The 26,991-nt window shown below is 36.0% G+C and overlaps 1 protein-coding gene across 4 annotated transcripts; it reads right to left on the bottom strand.

Annotated features, from left to right (window-relative positions):
* Positions 1 to 589: 589 nt before the first annotated feature.
* On the bottom strand, positions 590 to 26,577 carry LOC126841055 (RING finger protein nhl-1). Of its 4 annotated transcripts, none has more exons than XM_050577289.1 (14): positions 26,425 to 26,577; positions 9,029 to 9,195; positions 8,688 to 8,966; positions 7,382 to 8,608; positions 7,186 to 7,324; positions 6,773 to 7,033; positions 5,367 to 5,634; positions 4,913 to 5,286; positions 4,365 to 4,640; positions 4,080 to 4,252; positions 2,819 to 2,959; positions 2,608 to 2,748; positions 1,949 to 2,166; positions 590 to 1,198 (listed from the first exon to the last, which is right to left on the bottom strand). In XM_050577289.1, exons 2-14 carry the CDS (start codon positions 9,161 to 9,163, stop codon positions 985 to 987), a joined length of 3,846 nt encoding a protein of 1,281 aa, XP_050433246.1. In that variant the 5' UTR covers positions 9,164 to 9,195; positions 26,425 to 26,577; the 3' UTR covers positions 590 to 984. The 4 variants fall into 4 exon arrangements, with proteins under 4 accessions (XP_050433246.1, XP_050433249.1, XP_050433247.1 ...); XM_050577292.1 differs by having other exon boundaries at positions 5,213 to 5,286; XM_050577290.1 differs by having other exon boundaries at positions 6,773 to 6,964.
* Positions 26,578 to 26,991: the final 414 nt, after the last annotated feature.

The following is a 26,991-nucleotide window of genomic DNA, read 5'->3' as shown; positions in this document are numbered from 1 at the left end:
CCCCTTTTGGGGTAAAGGGCTTATGATTTTTTTTTTTTTGGTTTGTCAATGTTTGTTGACAGTACTCTAAAGACGACTTGCCACATGAAAAAATAAGTTAATTTTTTTAATGATATCGTGAGTGATACAAAAAAATATTACCTTCTCAGCTCCACATCAGGGCTCTCAAAACGAAAACTATTGGATTCAACGCAAATCATAGGCAACATTTTTACAAATGTACTATTTTGTTTTTTTACCATTTTAAAATATTTACAAATTAACATTTGAAAAAAGGCAAAATTTGAATTTGCTTAGGTTGAAAGTTGAAAGTATAACTTTCTAGCATCGGTTCTGATTCGACTGCAAAAATATAAATAATAATATTATATCTTCTCAAATTTCAGAAAAAATCGTGGCATTGCCGTTGTACTTATACGAGATGAAATAATTCAAAAAAGTTCAACTACAGTAAAAATGTAATTCGAGTGAAGCGTTTTAGGGCTTGTGAGGTTCCCTTTTTTTAGCTCTAAGCCAAAATTCTTAACATATGTGTAGACGGCCCTGGATAAACCGGCTACCGTCTTTTTCACAAATAAGTTCAACGCAATGTAATTCGAATTTTTATTGACATAGTAGTATACGGTTTATATGGTAAGTCATTTTTGAAAATATTACATCACATTTGAATTTGAACAACATCAATGTATTAAAGTTAAATAAAAAAAAAAGTAAATAAAATATATAACAAATATAAAGCAAACGGCGTTTTTTTTTTTTTTTTGTAAAGAAATATCGACGGAAACATTATTAATATTGTTTGTTTTACGCGGTTTTCGGTTTTTTTACTTTGTTCGGGGTTTGATTTGACGGTAAAAAGCTGAACGAAGAAGATCTAATTTCATTACTATAAGTACTAATATTATATTATAATAATATATCGTCATAATATGTACACGTCGTGTTTGAGCCGCTCACGGTTGGTCATGCGGCCCACGGTCAAGTTTAGAATACTTGAACTCTGTGGTTTTCTCGGTCGCACACAAGTATGTTGCCGTTGGACATGACAGCGATGCCCTCAAGACCTTTGAATTCGCCGTCTCCCGATCCCCAGCAGCCAAACGCCCGCAGGAAAGTGGAATCCGGATGGAAAATCTGTATCCGGTTGTTGCCAGAGTCGGCCACCAGGATGTATCCTTGATCGTCCACGGCTACTCCCCTGCAAGTCACATAAACAATTTCCGTTAATTTCCGTTATAATTCTCTAAATCTATAAACACATGTAGTCTTTTCCTCTCTCCCCTATACTTTTCTACATACAAGCTGTCTCGCTTCTAATACCTGTTTCGTTGTCGATTTCCTAGGCATAAAACCAACCAAACTGCGGTTTCGACACAAGAAGAACAAATACAACAACACATTCTCCTTTTTTTTTTTTGGGGGGGGGGGGGGTAGGAGGGGATAAGGTTAGCCCGGCAAAAATCTTAGGTAGTCAAAGCGACCTGAAGCAGGTTTCCTTCGGTGTAAATCACACCGTTGAGTTCTCACGCTTACTATGTGGCCACAATCTCCTATCTTATTATTTACATAAACTTAAACTCGATGTCTTTGCCCCGAACGTTTTCTGCCCATGTATATTTGATGGTTACAACGCTAAGCACGTCTCTTGTTCACAGCGTTTCGTTAATTCCACGTTTTTAGATTTAATTCAACCACTTTAGTCTATACGTACTTGACACTTTTCCGTATCCCAATGGTTCATTGTTAATGTGTTGTTGTATTTACTTTTGACCCATTAATATTTCACTGCTTGCGAAACGCATTGTAATAGTTAAATTAAGCGCAATAATCATTTCCCTTTCCACGGTTAAAAAAGTAATTCACACTGAGCCGCCCGATTATTATTGTCCGTCAACCCTGGTGGGCTGTTATACGAACACGGTGTAAGCATGAAGTACTTGAAACTTACTTTGGGAATTTGAACTGTCCATTTTCCGATCCTTCGGAACCGAACGAGCTGATCACTCTGCCGTTAACGTCAAATATTTGAACACGATGATTGTTGCAATCCGAAACGATCACTCTGTTGGTATTGGACACGGCTATGTAGTGCGGATGTTCCAGCTGTCCGATTTTATTACCTTGCGAACCGAATTTGCCCACAAACGTCCCGTCCGATTGAAACACCTACAGCGCAAACACGTTTAGAATTAAATAAAAATCATTTATCAACACTAATGGATATAACGGATCTTGCGCTAGTGTCCGGGGGCTGCTCCGAATCGCTTTTAACTAACCCACACACGCTATTGAATTCGGTTAAATCTATTTTAGAGATAACAAAAAAAGTGTCGTTAGGTACGCGCGGCGTGTTGACATTTCATGGAACCGGAGAGATAAAAGTATCGACAGCAGGACTAGCCGAGCATTACACCGACGTCATCTAAACGGGATCGACGTGCTTCACAGGCCAGTCGCCACGTGATAGATTGACCGCGAACACCAATATTAAGTACATTGCAGCTGTTGGTGATACATGTTTAGAAGGGAAAAGAATCGTGTGCTGAATGGTGTTTGCACATCGGCTAGGTTAGATTAGGTTTAGATTACGATTTAATTTTCTCTCACTTGAATTCTGTGATTTTCTTTGTCGCACACATATATAAACCCAAGGGCGTCCGTAGTGATGCCCCAGGGGTAGTTGAATCGACCGTCGCTCGAACCTTGACTTCCGAATGACCTTAAAAATCTTCCGGATGGATCCAGGACCTAGAAGAGCAAACAGGGAGCGTAAAATTATATTATTTCATTCGGTGCCGGCAGCGATAATGTGATTTACCTGTATCCTGTGGTTGTATCGGTCGGCGATAATAAACTGTCCGATTCGGTTCACAGCCACTCCGGCCAAACAGTCGAATTCACCTTCGCCATTGCCGTACGATCCAAAGTCTTTGAACAGACTTCCACGACTATCAAACACCTGACGGTCGAACGCATATGGTTAGGTTTTAGTTTCATTGGAATCTTGTACATTTTTTTAAACTTAAACCGTTGATTTTAAAATATATACAGATAAGTTTGCGGGGCCACCAATTTTAAGTCGATGCACCTCTGAAGCATTGAATTAGCTCTCAAAATAAATATAATTTAATTGGCTGCTCCTAATAACAAGTGGTTCTCAAAATATACTTTATATACACAGTGCTAATTCAGTTTAAAATTATCTAATCATTGCTCACCGATTTTATTTATCGCATCCAATTATCTACAATTGATATCTAAATTAACCTTATCAGACCCAGCAACATTTTTTGTTAAAAAAATTTTTTTTTTCAATTTTATGTTTTATTGTAATCTATATAAAACGTACAAAATATTTTTAAAAAAATTTTACAATTATCTTGTAAAATTCTTGCTAGTACACTATAGTGTACACTAGGTCTAAATGGATGTTACTATGGATAAATAAATGTATTTATTTATTTATTTAAAGTCGGTACACTATAGTGACCCGGGTGTCTGATAAGGTTAATATACAATAATTTAAATGTACTGTATTGTGTATATGCTGATACTATAATTGCTGTAAGAAGCTCTATATATAGGAAGTCTCACAGATAAAATACAATTTTTAGAAAATCAAATTGAAAAGTATGATGCACTGGAGAAATATCTAGATTTCATTACATACAAAATATATAAACTACGAAGAATTTAAATTCATTTTAATATCCATAAATGACATAAGGTAATGACGATATAATGCCTATTCCATTTTTAAAATTCTTTTCAGTTTATAGAACTTTTATTACAAAATCTATAAAATATGACTAATTTGTAAACATAATGTGGAGGGAGCCAATTCAATAATATCGCTATAAGTAAAAATATTGGCTGGTGGTATGCACGAGATCGGCGACCGATTTTATGCGGAATTCCCACCGTCAACCGAGGTACCACCCTCCCCTCATAGTTTATGGACGGGTGGATAACGAGGGTACCTCTGTTGACGGTGGGAATCCCACGTGAAATCTGTCACCGTTCTCGTGTATACCATCAGCTTATCTGTACAATATTTGAAAACCAATGGTGAAACGTACTTGGACCCTGTGGTTCGAGGAGTCCGCCACGACGATGAGGTTGTCTGGACCGACGGCGACGCCTCTAGGCCAAGTGAAATATCCGGGCTCGCTCCCCCGGCCTCCGATTTTGAATAACAATTGTCGTTTTTGCAGGTACTGCACTCTAGGGGTAGAACCTACGCCCTGGATACCTGTAACGCACCGGGCCAATTAGTGATTACCTAGAGATTTGGCGCGTTTAGCAAACATATCCGTCACGGCCTGACAGCCACAAACCCACAAATTATCTGTCCGCGTACGCACCTGGTTCGATAATTGTACGGGAGGTGGGGGAGCTTTGCATGTTTTTTTGGTCGTCGTCTGAACTGTCGGCAACCGTGGAATTTGATCGCGATCCTAATCCCATTGACAGACGTCTTGAGGCCGAAGACGAGCCCGATGGCGAACTGGCAGAGGCAGCGCCGGAGGAGGAGGATGGCCCGTTGTCTTTGGCCGCGTTATCTTTGCTACGGTTTCCGTATTTGTTTTTCAGATACCTCGCCCACGAGCTCAACGATCCGCCGTCTTTGTCTCCGGGTCCTGTACACAATACACAAGCAAACATTAGGACACCGTATTTTTTCCCCACCCCGTTAAATGTTTTCGTTCTAGTCGTCAGGTCGATACAGCATACGATTTACAAGCTCACGGTCACTGTTAAATTGCTTTTCAAGTGGTTACTATTCGGTTTTAAATTAAGGGACAAAGCCGGTGTCGGCCAAAACCCAAAGATACATACACGGTGTTCGGGGGTCGGTTGTTTAGTATGTGCGTGTATGTGTGTAATTTGGTGGTTGACCGATCTGCAATACCTGATGAACTGGTTAGAGGCCTATCGGGCGAGGTTTCACGCGATTTTAGAGCGTGACTGGACCGACTTCTGGATAAGTCCGAACCGTAGTGGTTTTTAGAATACGACGAGGAGTATGGAGAAGTAACGGGGTCGTCCGGCTGGTCTTCATCTAGGTTAGCGGTGGTCCTACTCCGTAATAACCCCTTGTCATTGTATTTGCTCTCACTGCCGTAACTCGACTTGCTAGGGTCCTCTTCGATAGGTTTATTTTTTAAAAATCTGCTAGTGAACCGTGGAGCGGTTCTGTTCAGGTACTTACTACCGCTGGAGGCCGGTTCGGGTTCCTTGGGGCTCTGGTACGACGACGACGACTTATATCCGCCAGTGCCGTACCTGAGAACGGATACGAATCGAGTGTTAAACCTAAATAATGTAATATGATATTATAACGTTTAATCGAATTGTGTGTTTACCGCGATCTAGTGTAGGTTTCGTCTTGGCTGGGTCTTCTCGAACTGCTGTTGCTGCCTCCACTCCCGTTATCTCTAGCGTTAGCACTTCTGGCCAACAGCGGGCCAATATCCGTTTTATCCATTGCTTTAGGCGCTGGTGTTTTGGGTTTAGCTTCTTCAGAGTCTTCATCAGATTCAGATTCGGACGATTCTGAAGACGTATCCGTGTCTTCCTCTTCTTCTTCTTCGTCTTCTATTTCTTCTTTTTTGGCTGCACCATCTTTGTTACCTAAAACGTTTGTTATTATGATTTAGTATCTGTTGTATTTAGTCATTACATCGAATAATACAAGATTTATTTATTTATGCTTGTTTATTGACAATATTCATTTAATAAAACAAAATCGGCAGTTAGAATTACAATTACGCGGACCAGATTTAATAGACTTTTATTTACAACAGGCGTTAAAAATTAGTGATAAATAATAGTATACTTTAATAGTAAAAGCTATGAAGTTTTTGAGAAATAAAGCACTAAAGCAAGTTAATGTACATCATGGTTCACTTACCATGAATTCGCACTATTCAGTATTTATTTTTTTCATTTACCTACATTTATGTATAGAGAAAAGCTGTGTATAAAATATTTAAATAATTATATTATATTTAATAATAATACAATTTTTTTCAAAAACGTAGTTTTGGTTATTAGTATTCAAGTATCATGAACTTGGATCCTTTTTACAAAAAGCAATAAATGTATGTAATTATGGTACTTGAAATTGTTTAGTTTATGGAGTAAAGAAATAAAAAAGACATTTTTATACCACAAAACAAGTTTTATTAACTTCTTAAAAAACAATGCCTTAATATAAAAAAATTAACTTTTATTAAAAATATATTTGAACATGAAGCGATTTCTTTTTCAAAAAATATTTTTTCGACGAATACTTCGCTAACGTTTAACTTCAGTTCCTACCTACTAGATAATTTTGAACAGTGTTGTTATTTATCTATTTAACAGTACTAACTACTATGTTTGTATGCTATCGATGTGATTAGAAGTATACACACTTTTATACACAACAGATGTTAATTTCAGTGTTGCTTTTTTAAAAAATATTATTTCTTTTATTATATAGTTTCAAGAAATATTATTGATCAAACGATATAAGACAATCAAACTGAATATAAAGTATTTATGTTTTCAAACTAGGTAATTTTTGTTATTAGTGTATAATGAGTCTATTTTAATTTTTAAGAAATTGAACTAAAATATACGATAATGTTATTACCACAATTTATTTTCGTTATAACATGAAAACATTTTGTAGAGCACACAAGGAAAATATTTAATTATTGTGTATGTCTAAGAATCAATATAACCATAAAGATAAGGAAAAGTGATAGATATTTTGATGTATTACCAGTGACGCTGTAACTTTGACTCCTTGAGTTAGTTGGTGTGGCTGAGTCTCTTTTCGAAGACACCGAAGAGAAACGAGCACGTGGTGTTGCACTTCCTGATCTTGAACCGGCCGGCGATTGCTTAGCCTCTTCCGTAGGATACGTTACTCCCGCATTTCTTCGCACTGGAGTTCCTGGAGTTCCTGGAGTTCCTGGAGTTTCAGATGAACCAGAACTTTCAATACTCTCTGACCTAGCAGATTTTATTTTCTGAATATTACCTGTATTAAAAAAAAAAACAAGAATGAGCACTTGACTTGACAAAGTATTGTATATTTTTTTTATCATATGATTATATTTAATATTATATTGAGTTTCATTTTGATCAGTGCTACAAATCGTAATGATTTATATTGTTTACATTATTATGTACCTGATGTTGCGGACGATCGTCTCGATCCGGCTGCAGAAGAGGATGTCGGTGGAAATCCCGGTTTGCTAACCGGTGTTGTTTTTCTGGGTTCTACTACTTCTTCTTCGGATTCACTCTCGGATGATTCGATATTTTCAGCCTAAAATATAAGGCATTTATGTATCAAATTGTAATAACGTTCAAATGTTTTACTCACAGGTTCGGGCACTGGTGTTTTTCTTGAGGCATCCGAAGATGATCGGTTGGAATCCCTGGAATCGTCTCGTTTGATCACACTAACTCTGTCTCTTCGTTCCGTATCTGAAGAGGTAGAAGCGTTTTTGTTTTGTCGTTTGATTCTCGCTATTTCGTCGTCCTCACTTAATTGGCGCTGAGGCGTTTGTTGTGGTGACGATTTTTTTATTTGCTGAACTTGTTGTTGCATTTGTAGCTGCACTTGTGGTTTGGGCGCAACGTCCACTTTCTTTTCTTTGTTTTCGTTTTCCTGTAGCCTTTTCATCACTCTGGGTGAGTCGTACAACCTCGTGATACCGCTCAACGGGCCCTTGGCCACATCTTCGGTGTCCAAAACACGTTCTCGTTCCCGATGGACCGTGTTCGTGTCCGAGAAACGAACTGACCGCGAGTCCGTATCCGAATCCGTGTTATCTCCTATGCCGTGTCTGTTCAATCTGGATCTGATCCTGGACCTGGCAGTGCTTCGGTTTTCGTTGTCGTGGGAAGAGTCCACGTCATAATCACTCCTGTCCCCACGGGCGTATCGTGCTGGATACCTCTCACCGAATTTCCTGCCTCCGAGGGGCGACACTCTTCCTCCTATCTCGCCACCGGGCTCGTACGCGTTCCTGTCTTCTTGGCGGAACTGGGAAGCCAATCGGTGATCACTTTTGGATCGCATGAGACCCGGACCGGGAGCTTGAAGCATGTTCGAGCTGGCCGAAAACGGTTGATGAGGAGCTTGAATAGACAAATCCCCGTAACCGGCAACGTGCATGACCAATTGGTTGGGGTCGTGAGCCATGATGAATTTTGCTTTTCTGTTGTAATCCCCAATGTCCGTCTCGAAGTTTCTGATGAAATCCACGGTTTTCAAGAATATTTCTTTGGCGTCCATAAGCTCGCTATCGTCCCATTCCACATCGTCGGACTGCATGTATTTATCGGCCAGATCGCAGTTGCTTTGGATGTTTGAAATTTCTATGTCTAGGTTTTCTTTGAGGTTACACAGGTTTTTTAGCTCCGTCGTCAGATAACGGTCTATTTCGCCGCGCAGATGTTCAGTGCGGTCTTTTAAAGCTTTAGACAGCCTCCGGTAGATCTCGTCCACTTCTTCGGATACTGAAGTGCAGTTTAACTGCAAAGTTAGCATGTTTTTCTCAACGCCAGAAAGCATGTCTGATAGTCTGTGTACGGCTCGTCTCACCTGTGTACGACACAAGGTTATCGTTTAACAAGTATACATTTTGGGTTATAATCAAATATTGTGTAGCGTTGAAACATACCTGGTTATTAATTCTAGATATTTCTCTTCTCAATATATCCATGTGGGCGCCTTTGCAGTCGGTACACACTTCCTTGTCGCAATGCACACAGGGCATGACGTACGCTTTTTCCGAACACACCCCGCAGCGTTTCATCACTTGCCCGCTTGTCGGATCTGGAAGTTCTCCAGTGATCTCGATGTGGAGCTCCAAAAAACGCTGTAAAGTAACGTTTGTCGGATATCCTTGGACGCCGTTGTACGGTATCCTGTGTTCGGCACGACATTCTGGACATTTTACCTATTTAAAAAAAACAAATTATAACATACTTGTCTTGTCGGTGTTATCGTGCGCATAATTACTTGTCTGCGGACGTAGTCGACCAAACCGTCCATGCACGGTTCCATACAAAAGGAATGTTGGCATGGCAGCAGCTTTGGATTTCTATACCTGTCCAAGCAAATGGCGCAGGTCAGCAGTTGCTCGAACTGCTCCATACCGCGACTTGTGATTATTCGTGAGCTTTATACTGAAACAAAAGTTTATCCGTAAATCAAATGGAGATTTTTGGTTGGGGGGGGGGGGAATTGCATCACATAAGCGTATGTACAGTGTCTTAACAGAACGACACGAAAATACCATTATCCCTAAGTATCTCCCGGCCGGTTCATTTGCTCTCGCCCGGCAAGTTTATACAATTTTACATTTATATTAATTTTGCGTAGGTATATATACTACATATATTTAAAATAGTTCACATTACACCCTACCGTAGAGCCTGCCACGCGTTTACCCAATGGAAATACATTTCCCGGAGGCGAATTATAAACTACCGCGCGTGCCCTTTAGAATATTATTACTTACATACTTATATGCTTACTCGTGGTGGAAATATTGCAAACGAGGCTGCACTATTGCAATGCGGGTTATCGCGTATAACTTCCGACACTGGTATATTTTTAGAGTAGCACACGGTCCGGCGTCGAATAAGTCACTGAAAGACCGACCATGTAATAATATATTCCGTAGATGCGATTAGTAAGTGACTATAAATAGACCCGCGCCGGTCGAGTGAATCCTACGTCGGCCGTCAACTTGTCGCATCCCGTCGGGATGGATTTATGTAGTTTTTTGTGAGCGTGCTGTTTATATGTACGTTGTCAAAACAAAAGAATTAAAAAAACAACAAATTTCGCAACCCTGTGACTGACACGAAAAATCTATTTGGGAGAAATTTGGCTCGTGGCGGCAGCGACGCGGTTGTTTAACGCTCGTGTGAACGCCGCCGTTCTTGTCTACGGTATTTTTGGCACCGTCGTGAGCGTTAGAGATAAATATATATATATATATATATATATATATATATATATATATATATATAATACATAATATGTATAATATGATGTGTTAGACAGACTCCAAAAAATTCTTTTTTGCTACTCCCCGAATCGTTTTTGTTTGGCGAAAAGAAGAAAGTTTTTCAAAATTTCAGCCTTCCAGGCAACAGTCTGCCCTCCTAAAGAGAAACGCAGTAAACCCCAAATTTAAAAAATTGAGGTTGTTACATAAGCCGGGTAATTGGATAACTCCGCGTTTTTTTTCCTAATGTGAAACGCAGTAAATCTACTAGAAATGTCTTTAAAAGTGATTATAAAATGCAAAAAAAATAGACCTAAGTTTAAAACAAAACTTTCAAAAATATGCATAACTATTATGACTAATAATCAATGCAAAAAAAAAGTGAGGGTAGGTAATAATTTCAAAAATAAAAAATCAAATTCATTTTCTCAACAATTTTATTTTTAGAGATATTGCATGTCTCTTTAGGAGGGCAGAATTTATTTTTAAGTGGTTTCCATAGAAATTAATATTATGAGGAAATAAATTCCCAATGAATTAAAAAGTAAAAAATGTATTTTATATTTAAATTGTCGCAACATCAAAACTTTTAAACATTTTTTAAATTAAAAAAAAGATTCACTTGACATTTGATGTTAATTTTTGTTGATAGAAAAAAACCGTAATTAAATTAGAAACAACGGTTTAAATATATATCTAAGTACTTACACTTTTATAGTCATTGTTTATAGTCGATTGTGACTAACTATAAGTCATTTAAACCAATTTAAAAAAAAACAGAGGAAAACTGTTATATAATAAATTAAATTTTATCAATTAAATTTTGAAATGTTTAAAATGATTTAAAATGTTTAGTTTAATATTCAAAGAAAAATAACTCTGACAGATTTAAAATGTAAAAAAGTGCAGATCAGATGTAATAACTGCTAAGATAAATTTAAATGTTTTGAAAATATTTTTTATTGATGAAACGCGTATTATTGTTTTAAGTTATTTTCGGTCAGTTAATTTTTACCATTACCCAGAATATTTATTAATTTACATGGCGAGTATATTAAGCGTGTAAGAAAAACATCTATTTATGTAATTTACAAACCTAAAAATCTCGATATCATTAAAGACCGTAAAAGTGAATTACACTTAAGTGTAAAGAGTAATTATTTAGAAACACGTCTTAAATAATAATGCATTTGCGAATGACGCACGAATATTTTTGACCCCGTCGTTTGAATTTTTAGGGACCTAAGCGAAATAAAAAAATATTGAAAACCGATGGCTCGTCAGTCTGAGGTCGAAGATAATGTGAAAAAAAACCGAATCGTCGTTCGAACAGAACCGGAAATATTAAAAGGACAGAGATTTGGAATTTAAAAAAATATATATAATAAATGAATAATAACCCCGTTCCCGCTGTTACCCATGGACTGCATTAGCAATGTTTAATAATTTCTTTAGTTGATGAGCCTGTGGGAATCGGTGCAGCTGCCAGCATGTTTGCTCTCACCCGGAGACTACTTCCGTTATTGACAACGACGTTGTACCCTGTCGTGTCCTCATTTCTTTCACATCTCTCTTTCCTCGTCCAGGACCTTAGCCCTTAGTTTAGCCCTTGTTTAGCCCTTAGGTACACCGGGTCCAGTATTGAAAGCAACACGATATTCTATAAATGCATGAATTTTCACATAAAATTGTTTTAGTGTGAAATTGCGTACTAGAATTTTAGGAAACATAAGAAAAATATTTTTTTTTTTTGCAATATTCAGAAAATTTAGTCAACATTTTGGCATAGGCCACTAATGACCTTCCACGTAATAACCAAAATTTGGCACGGCTCACTGATGACCTTCCATGCAATAAAGTTCACTTTAATACCATGTAAAAAATAGATTTTTATTAAATATCTAAAATAATATAGCACAATAATAAAATGGCATAAAAATGTTTTGTAAAATTAGAAATTATTATACGTTGTAAAATTGTACATTACGTGGAAGGAGTCCATTTTCACCAACATTTCAAATTAAAATCAAAGAGAGTTAATAGTATTTGATTGTCAAAGAGATTGTAGATGTATACATAATTTTTCTTTTGAGATAGCACTTTTACAATTACACAAACTTAATTTTGAGAATCCCTCTTTTTCTATAAGCCTGTCCGCTCCGGATTATACAGCTTAAGCCAAAGGTAAAGCAGAATATACTAATTTGTTTTATTTATAGCGCATATACTTGGCAGTTTAATGTTTAGCCGTCACATTTAGGTATAAATGCTAAAAATGATACACTGTTTTTAAATCACAGTTAAAACGTTTTAGTATTAATTATAATAATATCTAAATGTTTTTTGAGATGTTATGATAAAAACAAAAATTGGTGGCTTTGTTTTTTTTTATTATTATTTAAACGATGACGTCCGACAACGATTCTGTGTTACGTTCGAAATTGCTTAAAATACAACGGTAAATATAATATTTAAAATCAGTTATAAATGCGCATTTAAAAGTTTCACACAATGAATAGTTGTTTTTTTTTGCGTTATAGTTTATTTATTCGTTTTTAATTATTATTATTGCAATTATTATTATTACTCTTTTAATAGAGTATGGCCTGAGTAAAATGAACATAATTTTGTAGGATAGTACAGGCGAAAAAAGCCTTTCAAGATAAAAGTCACGTATTAACTACAAAGAGCGTCAGATAGTAAAAAATAAATTCCTAAAAATCTATTTATTGAGTGTGACACTGTTTGGCTGCGAAACCTGAACAATTAGCTTAGTAAAAAAAAGTAAATTGGAAATGTGGTGCTTTAGGAAAATGCTCAAGATCCCATGGACCGAGAGGATTACAAATAAAGAAGCACTAGATTAGACCAAAATTAGATCTAGAAACGGGCTAAACATATACAATTTTCTCAAAAAACTGTAGTCTACATTTTTTTTATCAAGGAAAAAAAAAAGGAAAAGTTACACTTTGACCGAAGTCAATTTCTAGGTAGCTATGTGTGAGTGAATCAACAGTCAACAGGTATTGACAATATTTATTTATGAGCTACTAAGCACATTACTTATTTTTTTGAAAGAGATTTTTGTTGTAATAATTCATATCGACCTGTGACCTATCCCGTCCCAATATCCTTGGTCTTCACCGTGCCTTGCACCCACCGCATTAGACATTTTATGTATAATTTTATTGGAATAGTTCATAGTTTAAATCTCTAGCCAACAACATTGTCCGTCTGTGTAAAAAATGTGTGTGGCTTTGCGCGCCCTCTCATGACGACAACAACTGTTTAGATGGAATGTTTTGTTTGCACGTTGCAGACTATTGGTTTTTGTCTTTTGACTGTCGACGGGCTTTTTTGGCAAAGAGCGAAATAAAAAACCAAGACTCGAACGTTTCGCGTTTATTATAAATACTTTAGACAAACGTGTCTCCATAAATAATTTCAGCCACGGCGAAACCCACGTACCATATTATTGTAAGTCCGATACACACGAATTTGCGTTATGGTCGTCTCGTATATCGTGTATTTCTCAAGGTGCATCTTATCTATGTTTTCCCGTGTAAGAAGTACATTGTTATTGCTACGACGTTTTACGTGTTCACATAATTTCGTCGTTAATATAAATATGTAACGTTCCGGGACAGCACCGATAAATATTATTGTCGTCCATGTTTTATTTATCAGGTTCGAATTGAACGTGCTGTGCCAATTTAAAAGTTTTTTTTTTTTATTGGCCTTAGTCGAGTTTCGGAAACCCATTGTCGCGTCGCCTTCGAAATATGATCATCAATAAATAGGCGTCAGCTGTGTGTCAGGCGCTCCCAATTAGTGTGTTCCACTGTTCTTACAAAATGGACAATATAATATTTAGATATTATAAAACAAAGTTTAAACAGCACACTTAAACTTCTAACCATACTAGTGAGAATGACTCTGAGTAAATTACAATAATTATGTAATTATGCCCAAACACATCCGAATATCGAGAAACCTAGCCTTGAAAAAATTTTTACAAATTAATTATACATATATATTAATTAAAAATGTAAGTCTTAGTAACGAATTATTACCAGTTGTAGAATAAAATAATCAAAATTAAGTGGTCTTTTCCCCTTTATAAAATATTATTATATTCATCAAGCTTTCATTTAAGTGTTTTGTTCTGTAAACTATATACTTTATTTTATTTTAAAGAAAAACGTGAAAATTTCATATATTTTTTAAAAATTCGAATATTGTCGAATGTTGAAAAATAACAAATAGAAATGTCCAAGAATCTGTACTCCCATCTCACATCTACTCCATACTACAAGAGTATGTTTTTGTTAAGTAAGGGTGTTTCGGCCAAGTAAAATAATATTATAGGAACCTGACATTAGCCTGGGAAAACAACCTACCGGCGACCACGTGTAAAGTGTAGTTGGATCCCCATGATTTTTCTCATGCGTGTGTTTTATTTTTTAATTCCAAGACCGTTTCGTGTGCTTTGGCAATACAGTCTGTGTGTATGGTCCGAGACATATCCCCTAGACACCTGTGCAACGTTCTCATCGAGACACGATCCGTTCGGCTTAGTCCTCGGCTTAGCCCCGACGAATGGATTGTCGGCTGGATATTTTAAAAAATCGTCTAACTAACAGAAAAGAATCTTAAAACGTGTTTTATGTAATCCTCTTTAACCGACAACAAGTACAAACAAAAAACATTGGCCGTAGCGACGTTTGCCCAGGATATTTTATAAATCCGAAAATGGCTGACCTAACTGTTTCCCCGAAACGCATTTTATATTATCGACTTCCATACGATTTGAAAAATTTCTCATTTTCCATTACACCCTATGGCCTATTGTACAACTGGTGGACATTTTGAAAGAATAAAATTGTTAACACAAATTTAGAGGTGTGGATATTGCTAATGCCCAACTGCTATTAAGGTTTTCGCTTGCCGGTACATAAATAATAAAAAATAATAAAGCTCGCTTATGTCGCATGATTTCACATTGTTAAAAGCGGATAAACATCTTGTTTATTCCCGGAACGTGTCGTTTGCCTTTATCCCATAAAACGGCCTTTGTTCTAATTGCGTTTTCTGTAATACCGTAATAATAATATATTAACACCCCGCTGAGTTGACTGTTGTGGCCGCACCGTTGTTCACTAAAATATGCCTTTTGTCTACTCGGATCCTATATATTGTACACAGTATCTTTAAGTTATTTGAATAAAAAAAACATAATCGTTTTTTTAGCACAACGGCGAAATTTCGAATGTGACTCACTTTGAGATGAAAATATAGTTCTATGTATATCAAAAACTAAATAAACACAATTGTAATGAACGCTTGAGATATAATGAAAATACAACAAGTAACTATAAATAATTGATTTTTCTGCCTTTCTGCGCTTCAAAGTTTTGAATATAGTCTTATACCTAGCTAATTTGTTAAAAAAAACGTTTTTTTATAATTAATTAAATAAAAAATTACCATATTATATTTACTGGGAAACGAAATTAAAACTTAAGACAAAAAATTAAAATTAAAATGTTTTAAAACTGTACAGGCTGCTATTCTAATTTAATTTAACGTGGTAGAAAACAATTACACGGTTAGGTACACATATTATCTCTTCCCTGTCGACATAGAAACAAATATAATAGAATATAATTCTAACCAATTCAAAAATGACAATAAATAACGTTAAGAAACATACGTTAAGAGATATACTTGTATTGGTGGGTTAATACTTATCATTGCGTTTAAATAATGATTTTACTGAGTACATAACTGGATAGCTAGCGCTAGCTATATATAAACTTAATTTGATGAAAACTTACCCATAAGCCAACGAGAGGATTCGCCCACCTTAAAAATAGACCGAAAATAAAACTAAATATAATATTATACCATTCAGTCTCGAATACAATCGCGAATGGCCAAAAGTAAAACTTGAAGCAATAAGTTATCAGCAGTTATAATATAAGGCGAGACCTTGATCAAGTGCCTCCGTTCGTCTGCCCTCGGCGCATAGAATTTTTTTTTATGTGGATATTTTACTTTGTAATTGAAGAGCTTGAAGCCACAATCAGACAAGTCCATTTTTTAAAATTGTTCAGGACAATCTAAATAAAATTCTTTGTCTCATTTATTACCACTGGAGAGAAACAACGGGGTTTGCATTAGCTTTGTAAGTAATAGTCTAATTTGACTGTTTGTTCCAACAAAACGCTGATCATTTTTCCACGAAAAACCAATTTTTTTATTTAAATGGACTTGTCTGATTGATAGTTGCTCCAAGCCGTGCATTACTGTCGAGTGTCGAGGTATAACGTTTAATTTTTAAAATCTCAATCAATTTTTAAAAAAAGCGGTTTCTACTTTCGGTTGTCTGTCTGTGTATGGTTGTGGTGGTGGTGTTGGTGGTGTGTTAGGGGAAGTCTAAATATTCCCAATGTGCCAAGTCGGTTGTGCGATGACTTTTAACGGCGAGTGGTGGTAGTGGGGAGGGGAGGGGCGAAAAGAGAGTCGTGTAAGAAGAAGGGCAAACAAGAAAAAGAGCATCGGTAACGTCAGAGAGGAGACGGTCACGAAAATTGGCGACACAACCGGTACACGTAGGATTCCCAGTGCAATCAATCTCGGTCTACGCGACAAATTGGGAGACACGTTCTGACAGACACGTACTACATTACCCGGACTGCTCGGGCAAAAATAAAAGCATATTACAACAAAAAGGAAGCATTTAATAATGAGACGCGGACGGAGAGCGAGCGAGAACGGCAGAGAAATTACTACTTTATGAAGAAAAATGAGTGGGCAACGACATAATGACTTGAATAAAAAGCTGATTCCTAAGGGCGGAGGAAGAAAAACTTTTTTTTCTCATTATTATTTTACACTCGAAAGGTTTTTTTTTCTCTCGCCTGAACCATTTTATCTCCGTTTTTTTTTCTACTTTTCCGTTAAAAATACAAGTACACATTTGATACGATTGAAATAATACAAACGTCCGACAAAACGAGATCACTGCGGTTTTTAAAACGCGTTTAAATTTAAATTGTTTTACGGGAAACTTTATTCATCGTAACGCTAAACATTGTATTTACTTTGAAATCGTCTTACGGGTTTCATACAACTAAAAAAAAAAACATTGTAAACAGTCATTAAAGTAAAAAAAAAAAAAAATATGTAGAATCCAAATACTCAGAGGGTAGTTATAGTAGTTTTAATGTGACGCGAACCGAAAGACTAATGTCAGTCTGCCAAGTTAAAAGAAAAAATATATAGTTCAATATATCGAGGTGATAAGATATCAATGACAGCAATATCTTGACAAAAAAAAAACAATAATATTTTAAGATAAGTGATAAAAACTTATTTTATAATATTATCATCAATCGCTCAATTAGAAGACTTTTCCTTTTGTGTGGTCGTATTGATTTTACTTCTTCTGCTTACTTCACTATAGCTGAATTCAAGCTATTATATTATGTATGTTAGCCCATCTCTTTATATTTTTACCTATGTAAATATTCGATAATTTTTCACTGCGATTGAGGTGTGTTAGTTTTAATAGTTGAAATTGATCGAGTCACTCAACTATAACCCTAACGTTTTGAGGTTTATGTCAAAAAAGAGTCTATTGTTTGAATAATTTGAAATTTGAGATTGTAGTAGTGTATTTTCTTTTTGTATAGGTTCGTTTATCTATTCCCAAACAGCACCGGAATGTTGTGAAGTTTCCGTCGTCTTCCCAGACATTAAATAGGAAGCCAATAGGCTGACGGCTGACCCACACACATCAATGGTTGGGAAGTATCCAAGTATTTTGAGTATTTTCTTTCTATTCAACGATGGAAAGATAACGCCAACTTTCGGCATTAAGCAGTGTACCTACCTATTATTTTTTATTCTATACACTAACACGAGTTTCGTCCACTTTTAATTGAACCTATAAAACTACTATGGAGTGACAAATAACAACTGTTAGAGTAAAAATATTATAAACATTAGGATGGCGAAACGTTTGATTCAGTTTTCTCAAAATAGCATTTGCTTTTGTACATAAGTACCCTTTCAACTAGCTTTTATTAAATTGCTAATATCACTAGATTCCGTTTTATGTCACACGTAGTCGAGTCTTTAGTTTCGTTCGAGTCTTTTGGCGCAATTAATAATAAGTGTAATATCATAACTTCATGTGAAGTCTGGGTTTTCTCTTTTTTTCTTCCCCGTCTATCGTATTATCCGTTAAAATTGCTTAACATCTGTTGTTTTTGGTCCTAACGACTTTAATCTTCCGTTTCTTTAATATATAAGGCCCATTATCCGGTCTAACACACAAACATACAAAAGCAAAAGCGTCGCACTTGTACTGGCTGGTTGTAATAATTGTACTAAGTTTTCAGTTTTATTTTGTTATACTTTTGTTGCTAAACGGTACGATTTAAATTTTCCAACTGGAATTTCATGACACGCTGTGAACAATAATTTCAAATGTTTTAACTTTCAAAACGAATATGGTAAGATAAACTTTTATAGTTGTCTTTAATTTATTTTACAAACGGGTACCCGTTATTTTATAATACGGGTACCCGTTAATGGGTGGGAGTGGGGGGGGGGGGGGTAGTTTCTTGTATGCTGTTGAAACGCTTACATTTTGCTATTACATACCACGGTAAAGTTAAATCTTTAAATAATATCCCAAGAAAAATAAGTATATGACTATTGTGAAGCCATAGCGTTCAACTTACCATATAATATGGCGTGTTTAAATAGCACCGATTGGTACTTATGTAATTTTTGATGGACCGCCAAAATGAACGATTGGCGAAGAAATGATATTCGAGTATAGTGTTAAGTGTTTATGTTTAAATTTTCTACGAAAGGAAGCAACAGTAAATTTCAAATTGCCAACTAAAATGCGTTTTTGGAATAATACAAAAAATAGCATCTGCTTGTAACGAATATTTTTTTCAAATTGTGTAATTAAATTAATAATAATTATTATTAATTGGTAAACTTCCTAATAATAAATCGACGCTTCTTAACCTAAGAGAAACTAATGTGTATGATTTTGTTAACGAAAAACGACATCCAGTTTGGATAAACCAATAGGACCGTCGAATTATAAGTGATGATATTATGAGATTGCAATAATTTAATATTTTAAGAAAATCCTGGTTAAATAATTGTTTATAACAGTTAAATAATAGCCAAAGTACTGTTGGATGTAATTAATATGTTTTACACAGTTACAGATTTTTCAATACTGAGTGCACGTTTTTTAATTTTCGTTTTGAATACTATTGCAAAAATAATTTTAAAATCGCAATTTTCCAAATCGAAATACATATCTAATTAACTAAACATACATTTACAATTGTAGCTTTTCTAGTAGAAGCGTCTCAAGTAGTTTAAAGCTACGCGTCGGCAATTCCGTTTGTGTATTGACAAAAACGGTTAGGTTAAGTTTGGTACAATAATAAGGAAAACATGAGGGATTTTTTTTGTTTTAGGTGAAAAAATGCCTTTGTACTGTTTCGTCAAAAGCCACTGCGGCGGTGCCCTTTACGCCGGCCAGGTACGCGTGACACGCATAATCGTATATCTACCGACCCGTCATAGACCGCCCCGTGCGCCTTTTTGGTGACCATTTATTTAGCCCGCTCGTCGTTTACCCCTTCCGGTGGCCGGCGTTTTATAATTAGAAGGCCTGGGGAAGTTAAGTTTCTGCGTCAACCGAGTGCCGAGACCTGGATCGGTGCCAGGGCGGATTTGGCTTGGACGCAAACCGCCTTTGTGTCTCTACCTACGTCCTCAACGTATCCTCTTTAAATACTAAGCACGGCAATTTTTTTATTCCCCTCTTTTCTCCATACACCTCAACTTGCCCGTAAGGTGTATCTCACTCTTTAGATCAACGCGTGTAAATAATATATTATTGTGTTTGTCTTTTTGTTCCAAAACACTGAACTCTCAAGGTTGACCGGCCCGACGGGGCGCCGCTATAAATAATCTTTGGACACGCCATGTTTGTCTATATACCGTTGATTTGAAAATATACATACAAATGAACGGTGCTATACACAAGAACGGCCACAGATTTTATGCGGGATTCCTACCGTCCACGGGAGTACCCTCGTCATAGTTGATAGGCGGGCGGGTGGTGAACTACGACGAGGGTACCTCTGTTGACGGCGGAAATCCCACATAAAATCGGCCGCCGTTCTCGCGTGGGTTATCTGTGTATTTTTAAATCAATGTCCAAAACACAAGCCCGTGACTTTTTGTCTGCGTTCCCGAAGGCGCAATACCTTTTTCTTTTTTATTCTTGCGGGATTGACAACCCTTCGCTATTGTCCCACCTTCTCCTCGTCCACGATTTACCGGGGTCCGTTTCTTTAACGCAACACAGGATAGGATAGGTTGTTTTGAAATTCAACAAGTCGTCGACCGTCGTTGGGATTTTTGACAGAGGGGTTTACGGCCGAGACAGTTATGAGGGTCGAAATGAATTTGCATTGGTGTGTCGTCGAAAATGGTCAAAATGATTGAGGATCGTGGCTTGGGGGCGTATAGTAATAAGTGTAGAGGGGCGAGGACGGAATGGTGATAAGGAGAAACCGATAGTTCCTGGATAACTGGTAAGTGATGATCGATAAGAGACAGAAAAATAGCTGATCATATCACATGTTTTGGTTAAGATCGATTTGGTTATAACTCGGCAATAAAGCGTTGCCGAACCTGACCTAATATTCTAATCTTGTTCTATTCAATCAACTCTTCAAAGTTGGGAAACTAATATTTTGTCATTTATATTTTATCTTAGTTACCGCTCCCTTTGTTGTATTCTATGATCAGCAGCTCTTCGCATTCCATATTTTATATTGAAGGTAATTTTGTATTCAAAGGGGACAGGGGAATCAAGCACGGGGTGATAAACTTTTCTTGCAAAAGGCTTCACAAATAAAAGCCAGCGAACGATCGGGAAATGAGGTTAAAGGATAGTGTGACAAGAGTAACTTTCTGATGTTTTACTGAAATGGAATTGTAGAAAGGACTTACATCTTGTTGATAAAAACATCTAGGGTAAAGAACTTTAATAAAAATACGCAGACCTTTTAAAACTCAATTTACTAAATAAAACGATGACTTTGTAAACACTTTCAAAATATGATATCAATATCACCATTTCAAACGTCATAAATCGGTGTTGCCATTTATTTACTTTTTTTGTCAGAAAAACCCTCAGTACTCCAACGGTCGCGTTTTGAACAACTACTTGAGTTGCCACACAAAACCTTAGGCCAAACCTTTTAGACTACCTACCCCCGTTTTAAACGAGAAAAGGTGTCTGCGCCGCTATATTGTTACTCCTTACAACCGACCAAAAAAATACTGCGGAGATAGAAAATTTATTGCATTGCTTAACGTTCTATTTTTGTTATACAAACTTGAAAAATATGACGCCGGACAACCAGTAGAATGAAAAAAAAACATGTCGGAATTATTTTCAGCTTGATCACAAGCAATTTTTTTTATTTATTTTTATTTATCAAAAGCAAAAAGTTTACAAATAATATAGCTTACAACTAAAAACTACTTTTTGATTATTTCAACCCCAATAAGCATTGCTTGTAGTGGGGCAAAAATATTTGGAAAGTTTGATGTTCTAATTGCCAAAAAAAGATTATAGTTACTGGACATTTGTTTCCATGACGTTAAATTGAGGCATATAGAGACAAGATTGATGTTGGACAGAAAAACCCCAAATTTTAACCCACATATAGATCTGTAACGTCATATTATGCCATTGAAAAATATGTACAAGAGAACTGTAACTTCGTTATTCTCGCTTCAATGCAGCTCGCCTCTTCGCTTATTTTACTTACTGTCGAAAATCGTTGCCAACGTGACGACACGCATAGTACTTTACGTTGGATACTTAAAATTACAAGAAAGACAACCGAATAGAGTAAAACCAAATTCGGCAGGAGCACTCGGCTTACCCCGATCCAGCTGGGTACCGCGCCGCCCCTGTCACTTTTATAATTGAACAAACGGTGAGCGGTTGTCACGCGATTCCTCCAATTTGCAAGTCATTATAACCACCTTAGACTTAGACGTATAAGCTTTTAAGCAAACACAAACGCACACGTTCGAGAGACCGTCGTGCAATGTACATGGCAAAAGCTAACCAATTTTTTTTTTTTTTTTTGGCCACCCTATTATAATAAGCTTTTGTGTATTTTGTACACACACAGTGCAAAATACATACTATGATTAATTATTGTTATTCTAAAATAATGTACAATGCGCTAGTACGCAGATTGCAAGTGTGTAAACTTTAAATACAAAACAAATATTTTTCAAGGGATCGTTGGGATGGAGTTCGGATATGTCTGGGAGGCAACTATATACTCTGTCCGGCGAGAGAACGGTACTGCGCAGAAACCAAAGCGCATCATTACTCTTGTATAATATGCACTGCGTAGACAGCAGTGACGCGTTTCGGTTTCTGCGCAGTACCGTTCTCTCGTCAGACAGAGTATGGTAGTTTATGATCATAAGAGTTACAACAAGAAGTGGAGGCAATTCACCCCCTTCCTCGCTCCGTTCGGTTCTGTCGGGTTCCTGTTTTTTCACCGCCTTTTCTTCCCCTTTTTTTTCTTCGTCTTATCGAGGCCACCGCGTTTAATGGCGCGTAAAATGTGTAATGGTATCCCACGCACTCGTCGGACAGGCGGCGGTGGTGGTGGTGGTCTAAGACACTGTACAGAAGACCGATAACGAGAAACAGTGTCCGGGGAATTAAATGAGACGACCCGTGCAAGTCGACGAGCTTAACACGAAAAAATTCGGCTCCGCCCAAACACCATATAGTGTCAGAAAATAAAAATCCATTATTGTTTGATAAAAATAGCAAGCCGCGGTGAAGTGTTTACAATTTTCTTCTGGGGGATGATTTGCAAAAAAAAAACACAAATATTGCCCCAACCCCCTTGTGTACGCCTCGCCCTTATGGCCGGACCAAAAAATTTGTAACAAGCTTTTTTGTTCTACACGCAACGCTAAAACTGTATTTGTTTACTTATAATATGGTTTGTTGTTTTCATGTTTCGATGAGACAAAATTAATTTTAAATTGATTTTCAAAAGTTCGCTCACAACGTATTTATTAGCTTTTAGCATATTATTATTACTGTCAAGCGAAACAATACTATTATAAATATTAAATTATTATTTTTTCCCAAATATTATTTTATACGACAGTAGTTTATTTATTTATTAAAAAATTGAGTAATATACTTCTGTAAGAAAAGTACAAGTGCATTTTCATTATAATAGTATTTTAGTTTTAGTTGAAAACAGTGTTCTATCATTGCAAAATAATCGGTAGATGGTAATGGTGGTGTAATGCGAGTTCGGAAAGTTGAATAATATTAATATTATTAAAGTTTAGTCAAACATATGAGAAATTAGAATTTATCTATGTATTGAATTTAAATAATTTGTTTAGGGTATTTTAAACGTGCTAGTTCAAAAACTATCAAATTTACTGGTAAGTTTTGAAATTAAAAAAAAACATATTTAAATTTTATTATATCTTATCTTCGTTATTGTTTCATTGAGTGATTGGGTCACAGTCCGTTGATCATGATCGATGAATTTTATAGAGCTTTTAGAATATTATGTACTCTTGTTAAATGGACCGAAATCACAAAATTTGTTTTGTAATTTCATACTTGTATATATATATTATAATATCACTGACCTCGTTGAATATAATATTACCAATTATAAAACAACAATAAAGACATAATATGAAACATGAACACAAAAATAAAATCTCCAAAGTATATTGCAATTCCGTTAATGTAATATATTAACGGTTTAGTTTGTAGCAAAAAAAACAGTAGAGTAGAGTTGGGGAATAGTGGGGATGGAGTATATTAGGGTGGAGAAGGTCACACAGGTCTATATGATTTATTACATGTGGAAATGAAAAAATCACTTAAAAAAAAAACGCTTCGATGAGAATCTGTAACGGTAGAAATACAAATATCGATAAAAGCATTGTATCTAATGACAATAATGTGTTTAAAAATGTATTTTTGTTATTAGGGGTGGATACGATTGGGGTTGATCGACTATCTATGATAAATTATTGTCACAGTTACGCTGTCACTATAAACAGTATAATAAAAACAATTTTAAATACCTGTTGACTGTTGATTCACTCACAGATGGTATCCTAGAGACTATTTATTTAAAAAAAATTATAGAGCGCCTTGATTTTAAGTTATATGTAAAAATGTAGAAATATATGTACTTTTTTAGTTTTTGGCCTAACATAGTACATTTTAGGTACGATTTCTGATCTATAGAGTTACTACACGAAGAATCAGTTGAACGGCTTAAAAGATATCGTTAGTCGAACACATAAAACACATTATTGTAACAAGAATACCTCCTCAGCTCCGCGTCGAAGCTAAAACGCGTTTTCTACAATATCATTTATTTAAGTATAAATAATTGCGAAATATAAACGTGTATCCGCTATAAAAATAGACACTTGGCAATATCAAACGGATACAGTTGTTGTATACCGGAAAAGTATGATGATTTAGATTTCGTTAACTTAATAAATTCCCCTATTTTCTTTTACATGCATATAATATATATGTATACATTTATTTGATGTTCCAAGAAAAAATAAAAATATGGAAACCTTAAAAAAATAAATACAATAATAATATTTTGCTTAAATAGCATATTATATAATTATAGTTACGGTGAATCTAAAATGTTGAAAATATTATAAAACTGAGACGGTATCTTTTTACATGTGTGTTTTTCGTTGTGATTTTCTATTGAATATAAAATGTCTTATATTTTTTTTATCATGGCATACGAATACAATCTTTTTGACTATTGACCGCAAACGTGAGGAACAAACCCACTACAAAGTCCTAAAATATACTTTTATTTTATTTTCGTTTCTACGTACGACGCAAGTAAAAATTCTTTTGAATTTTATTATTATGCGCACATTTAAAATATGTGTTTTATATTATAATTCTTTGATGCGTGTTGATCAAAAAATAAAATATATATAATTTTGGTTCTTGGCCAACGCGTGGATTAGCACTTTGCAGACCCCTTTTTTTTGCTGGACGGACTACGGTTGTTTGAATAACCTAAATTCCTCGAAAGTGTTAATTATGCGTTGGTTTTTTTCAAAAAAAAAAAAAAAAATTATTTCCACCGTAACGGTTGATATAAAAGAAAATCGTTGTTTGTTTTCCCGTCAATACATTTTTAAACATTTTTTTATTTATAAAAGCTCAGGTACAAACGTCAAAGATCAAACGTTATTATTATTTTTTTGTTTGACCTCGGCAGCCATTAAGGAGCTTATGTATTTTTATCGGACATGGTTTTTCGTAACCTAATCCGATTTTCACACAAATAGCTTTGGCGGCAGTAAAGCGTTTCGTTAATTCGAAAATGCATTAAACGTAGGTACCTATAGGATGATAATACCTAATACCGTACTTAACCGTTGTCCAATAATAATTATTTTATAGTTCTTTTCCGGTACTGCGCAAAAAGGATAACAATAATAATATACTCGAGTTACGTTTATAAACGGTATACATGTATATAACATGACAGCCAGAGATACAATAATAGCGTTTTGTATTATTATCGTTACACGGTTTTCCTTAACGGGCGGCCTTCCTTATAGTACAGGGTGATTTATCCTTATAGTAATTGCAATTTTGTGGTTTTTATTGTTGAACAATTTTTTTACTTATTTACTTTATTATTTAGCTTATTTTTTTAGTATTTTCCAGGGCTAAACTTGATTTATTTTATAATACTACAGTCCACATATTATTCCCTCCGGTCTCAAAATTTAAACTTCAAAAGAAATTATCCACAACTGGCTGTAAAATGTCAATTAAATATATGCGTTACAATTTATTGAAGTTCTTTTAAAAGTTCAATTGTTTAATTAGATAGAGCTCAATTTGAATATTGTCTAACATTGTAAAATAACAGATTAACTAAAGTGAGTCAATTTTCAGAGAAAATTAGTGCGTTATCGATATCGATGTCTTACCAAAAGGATCAAAAATAATAATTGTACCTCCGTGTCTCCCGATACTATTTAGGGTATTATGCGAAAACGCAGAATCGATTAACTAAAAAAAGCCTAAATTAGTATAAACTAACAGCCTCGACGTGCAACAAACTTGGTCGATTTTTTCGACTGTACAAACAAGAGATTCGCCTCGGATCTCGGCCGTAACTCGACAACATTGACAAGAGGTGCGCATTTTTCGCTTTTTACGGACTCAACCCTTATAGTGTGCCCCGCTGTGACTTACCTAAGTGATTTTTGGCGGATCCATGGTCGTCCAAAAACTGGATCTATCGCGGCTCCGGCTCCGGCTGGCCGAAAGTAACGCGAACACTGAACCCGATCATCATCGTCGCATAAGTACACCTCTGTCGGTAGTCGACGGACGCGATTTTTGGCCAATTCTTCGGGCAGGCCGGTGCTATTTGTATCCCGACATCATTGGCAGATATCCACCGGCCAACCACCGACCCCGACCCTCTCACCCCCACCCCCCTCCCCTCCCCAAAGTGTGTTTCTTGCCGAGCCCCTCAGTCGCCAACCGTCAGGTGCAGTAGGTATATGTGTGGGTATCAAAAGCTACGCTATTTGTCGTACGCGCTTTATTACACACGCGATTAAACACAGTTGGACGGCACCCATTTTACGGCATAATAATATTATTATTTTTTCAAATCGTTCTTGTTCGGGAATCCTACGACCACAGTGGCCGCTGCTCCGTTGTGTACTGTATACGTCATCGTAATAGTTATTGTTATCCCGGTGCTGGTAAATTTGTCTCGGCGCCGCCGGTGTGCACGGCGAAACATCAATT

The sequence above is a fragment of the Adelges cooleyi genome, unplaced genomic scaffold (assembly GCF_023614345.1).
Source record: "Adelges cooleyi isolate 19-005CV unplaced genomic scaffold, UGA_ACOO_1.1 ACOO_flye_CR_arks_rails_tigmint_CR_PRNA_376, whole genome shotgun sequence".
Classification (NCBI taxonomy): Eukaryota; Metazoa; Arthropoda; class Insecta; order Hemiptera; family Adelgidae; genus Adelges; species Adelges cooleyi.
Note: the sequence above shows the minus strand (reverse complement) of the source record. Positions and strands in the feature narration are given on the sequence as shown.